Source organism: Henckelia pumila, chromosome 4 (genome assembly GCF_033568475.1).
Source record: "Henckelia pumila isolate YLH828 chromosome 4, ASM3356847v2, whole genome shotgun sequence".
NCBI classification, from domain to species: Eukaryota; Viridiplantae; Streptophyta; class Magnoliopsida; order Lamiales; family Gesneriaceae; genus Henckelia; species Henckelia pumila.
The window spans coordinates 201971239-201976188 of record NC_133123.1 but is presented as its reverse complement, the minus strand read 5'-3'; the positions used below and the strand labels follow the sequence as shown (position 1 = coordinate 201976188).

The following is a 4950-nucleotide window of genomic DNA, read 5'->3' as shown; positions in this document are numbered from 1 at the left end:
AACGTTTTAAGGTGGTCATCCCCTCCATGGTCATACACAAATGATAAAACCCAGAATCTTATGACCAGAAAACCAGAAACGACACAAAAACGATCAAAATGCATGATTCAAATTCCAAAAGACCCAACATGTATATGAGAACCCACTTTCATAAAATCACCCAAAAAGAATCAAACTTGACCTACATGTTAATATTAATATTCATAATTAAGCATCGACGCAGCAAAATGGACATGGAAAAAATTGTTTACCAAGACAACATATCATTAGGAACTTGAAACAGAGCAAACTCACAACAATTTCTGCAAAACGGCCTCTACAATGTAAAATTAATAATATTAGTAATAACACAACACCATCAATACAACAAATAATAGACAAATGCACACTCATTCACCTTCCTCGGCCACATACAACCAACCATAATCAAAATGTCGACCAGCCATATGACCAAAAATCAAATATCCCAATTAGTTCCCTGTTTTAAACACCAATTTCTAACAGACCCATCCGTATAATCGAAATACAACACCAAGAATGGGTGAAGTCGTAAACTCACAAGCGAAAAAGTTTACCATTTTATTCATTCTTTTTAATCGATTTAGAATATAGAAATAGATATAGATAAAAGTTCAAGGGACCATTTGCACACGATCTCATATTAGTATATAGAAATTCTCAGTATATTTTCAACAGGAACAATTCACAAAACTTAAGAGGTAAAGGTCTAAGTGGAACACACAGAAATCAAAGGAGTCAATAATCATAAATAAAGCAACTCTTCGATGTCGTGGAAACATTTCAAACAGACTCTCCTACAAAGGAAAAGAAAGTACACTTGGATGAATCAGAGCGCCCAACATACTGTAATTTCAATGGCTGCTCATTGGCTGACCGCAATCCACACCACAAAACTTCAACCCCAACTCTAATCGTCGTCGAAGCTGATCTTCAAGTGTTTCTGTATTTTTCAGGGGGGAATGAATGGATGTAATATCCAATATTTTTTAGAAACTGATCAAGTGATGCAAAATTTCGCCTACTTGCAAATTTACAATCCCAAAAAATCAAAGAAATGGCAAGTCCTCAACCATGTCGAGTAGCCACAGTCTACTATCTGGATTCAATTAGAGTGGAAGTTTCTTTGACAGCGTGAGGCCATAATGGGGAAAGAGCAACAACTTTTCCGATGATGATCAATGTTGGCGACAAGAGCTGATGTGACAGTATTTCATTTGCAAGATCCTGCAATTTAGCAAACACGATCCTTTGCTGAGGGGTGGTTCCTCGCTCAATGGCAGCAGCTGGTGTGTCCTGAGGCAAGCCGTGGTACATCAGTTTGGCAGCTAGAGAAGGGAGAGTCGACAAGCCCATATATACAACAAGAGTCGAATCAGGATCTGCTGCATTCTCTGCCACATATAGAGGATCTGTTCCTCCCTTCTTTGAGTGCCCCATCAGAAATCTGACGCTATTAGAAACTCCACGGTGTGTCAATGGAATTCCTAATTCAGCTGCTATCCCAGAAGCTGCGGTTATACCTGTCACAAATTCACAGAGACCGTCTTAGAATTACAATTACGAGAGAAAAATGACCGCCAACTTTTCAATGGCAGTGAGCCAGATCTAAGATACACCAGCCAAGAGAAAAATAAGACATGGATGGATTTAATGCTTAGCCATTTTTCGAACAAAATATAAGCAAATAACAGTATGAACAAATATTATTTTAAAATCAATATACCTGGAATGACTTTAACGTCGATTCCTTGTTGTTGCAGAAAGTCCACCTCTTCTCCACCCCTTCCAAATACCTAAAATCAACCGTTCTAGTACTCATTGTCGAATTCTTCCTTGAAACATTGTCTACCTACTACCGTGTGTGCTGACTCAAGATCACCATAAAAATCAAGGTTCAGGTGAACTTACCAATGGATCCCCGCCTTTAAGCCTCACAACAGTGGCTCCAGCTTCAGCAAAACTCAAGAGCAACTCATGAATTTCCTCCTGCTCAAGCACGCAAGTATAAGGGCGTGTTTGCAATTACTAAAAAAAAGTGATTATTAGCTTTTGGCTTAAAAAAATCATTTTTGTGTGTTTCTTAAACCTAGATACCTAGATTATGTGTTAGCTTATACTTAACTTAATTGAAATCCAAAAGCTAGTCATGTAGTGATTATGATTCTCCAAAAGTGATTCAAATAAGAAGGTCATTGTTAAAATCACTCTAATCACTTATTTATCAAACACTACCTAACTTTGATTTTTAGATTTTCCCATTTGTTTCCAAACACTACCAACTTTTGATTTTTCTTAACTTTTTTATAATTTATAAATTAATCACTTCTACAAAAGCACAATCTATTGCAAACACTCCCTAAATATATTTTCCCCACGAAAAAACAAATCATAGGAGCACAACAATGTACAAGAATATTTTGGTTGACCAATTTTATTGGCAAATAAGTTTACCAATTCAGAGCCTCTCAGGCAACACAAACAGGATAAAATGGATTTTAATCACAACAAAGCAAGCTAGACAATATCACACCTTTAATATTTTCTCGAGACAAAGTTCAAATGTTTATCTTGAGAAATGGTATAACGTGGGAGAATAGTAAGTGATCGATCATCGGAAGAACGGCCTTAACAAGACATCTAGACCATCGAGCTACGATACAATTTAAAATATCATACAATTACCATTAGCAGGCATACACTAGGTTCTTTCTTTTTTCTTTTTTTGGATAAGAAACGAAGGCATCCAATAGATTTTATCATTAGGATTCGAGTATAATGAGCGTATCTCTTACTAACAAGAATCCAGTAACCCAAAGCTATAGTTTGACAAAACAATTCGCATTTCAAGTGTACATAACAAGTACCGTTTACTTTTCAAAAAAAAAAAAAAACAAGTACCGTTTAATTTACAACACTCTGCATGACATTAGAATGCCAATTTGAAGTCATATAATTCATAAATCCCCATTAAAAACCAATCAATTGAAATTCCAATTTACAGAATCTTAACCAAAGATTCGTGTTACTCATCAATCACAATTCAAAAGCACTCTACTACCGAATTTTCAAGCTTCAAAAGACATTGATTACGTAAAAGTACCCAACTCAAATCTGAAATTTATCTCCAAATTAATTCAATGAAAGCACTCGTAACCATAAATTAAACAAATAATCAACCAACCCGAGTTCTGCTATGGTATCCAGCAGTCTTCCCAACATAGAGAAGCCTCGCATTAGGCCCCACCAAATTCAACACATCATTGGAGACCAATCTGTCGTACAACACAAGATCCGCGCTCTCTATCACTCTCAATGCCTTGAGCGTCAGCAGCTCCGGGTCCCCAGGCCCCGTGCCCACCAAGAACACATTTTTGGGCCCTCTCTCATCAAACCCATTTTCATTTCTCCTCTTTTCACTCAAAACTTCAAGCAATTTCTTCAGCTCAAGCAGCTGCGATGCTATATCGTAATCCCTGATGAATTGTTGATCACTCGAAGGGAAAGAAGAGAAGGGCTGCTCGGACTGGTCCTTGTACAGCCAGCTTTCTCTTTCGTACCTCTCAACAGAATGCTTTTCTGTGAAAGGCGAAGCCTTTCTTGAATATGAAGCGCAATTGACAACATTCACTTGTCTGCGGTAAAAAGATGTTATTTTTCTAGATTGAACCACTGTGGCAGAAGAAGTTGAAGGAACAAGATTCATGGGAAGGTCCAGAAATGCGATGTATGAGTGTTTGCAAAGTGAGAGAACTGAGGCTTTATACACTTTTTTGAATGGGGCTAAGATGTGGGGAAGATACAGAGTTGAATTCGAACTCTATAGGAGTCTTTTGTCCCTGAGCTTTAGGGGTTGATGATGAGGCAAACTTGGTGACCTCTTGAGAATCAAATAAGGACATTTTCTCGTTCTTTTGGTAGTCCTGGCCCCTCGGAGACCGGACAATCTTAATCGAGATGAATATTATAAAATTTGAATCATCGAATTAGGCTTCGTAAAAATACACAAAATATTCCTATTCGGTTCGATTTGTTTGAATCTTGATTCCAGCAATAATAGATCTATAGCCCGATGTATGCAATTTGGGTTCGATTAGGATTCCTCAAACTAGGGTTAGAAATAGATCTGAGATCTGGATACCATCAGATGCGGGTACGAGACTCAGATATTTCTATGACTGCTTTTAGAACCAGATACAGACATTATAAATTTTTGGTGATGCCATTTGGTTTGACGAATGCACCGGTAGTCTTTATGAATCTGATGAATTAGGTATTTCAAGAATATCTAGATAGATTCGTCATTGTCTTTATTGATGATATTCTTGTCTATTCTCATGACAAGGATGAGCATGTACAACATTTGAGGATTGTATTGCAGACGTTACGAGATAAGCAGTTGTATGCGAAATTGAGCAAGTGTGAATTTTGGCTTGATCGGGTAGTATTTTTCAGTCATATGATTTCTAGTGAAAGAATATCTGTTGATCCTAGTAAGATAGAGGCAGTGCTGAACTGGTCTCGTCCGACGACGGTTGCTGAGATTCGAAGTTTCTTGGGTCTAGCTGGATATTACCGTCGGTTCATCGAGAATTTTGCGCATTTGGCCAGGCCTTTAACTCAGCTTACACGGAAAGATGTTGCCTTCATATGGTCCTCGGATTGTGAGGAGTCATTTCATGAGCTGCGTAGATGTCTTACTACTGCACCTGTACTAGCTCTACCTTCTGGATCAGGAGGTTATATTATCTACACTGATGCCTCTGGTCAGGGGCTAGGTTGTTTTCTGACACAACATGGACATGTTATTGTCTATGCTTCTCGACAGTTTAAGACGCATGAGAATAATTATCTAGTGCATGATCTTGAGTTAGCCGCCATTGTATTTGCGCTCAAGATCTGGAGGCATTATATTTATGGCGAAAAATTTGA

General features: G+C 37.9%; 1 protein-coding gene across 1 annotated transcript; it reads right to left on the bottom strand.

Annotated features, from left to right (window-relative positions):
- Window positions 1-668: 668 nt before the first annotated feature.
- LOC140865883 (S-adenosyl-L-methionine-dependent uroporphyrinogen III methyltransferase, chloroplastic-like) lies at window positions 669-3943 on the bottom strand. Its single transcript, XM_073270712.1, has 4 exons — window positions 3203-3943; window positions 1930-2007; window positions 1745-1814; window positions 669-1541 (listed from the first exon to the last, which is right to left on the bottom strand). The coding sequence occupies exons 1-4, from the start codon at window positions 3722-3724 to the stop codon at window positions 1114-1116; spliced, it is 1098 nt and encodes a 365-aa protein (XP_073126813.1). The 5' UTR covers window positions 3725-3943; the 3' UTR covers window positions 669-1113.
- Window positions 3944-4950: the final 1007 nt, after the last annotated feature.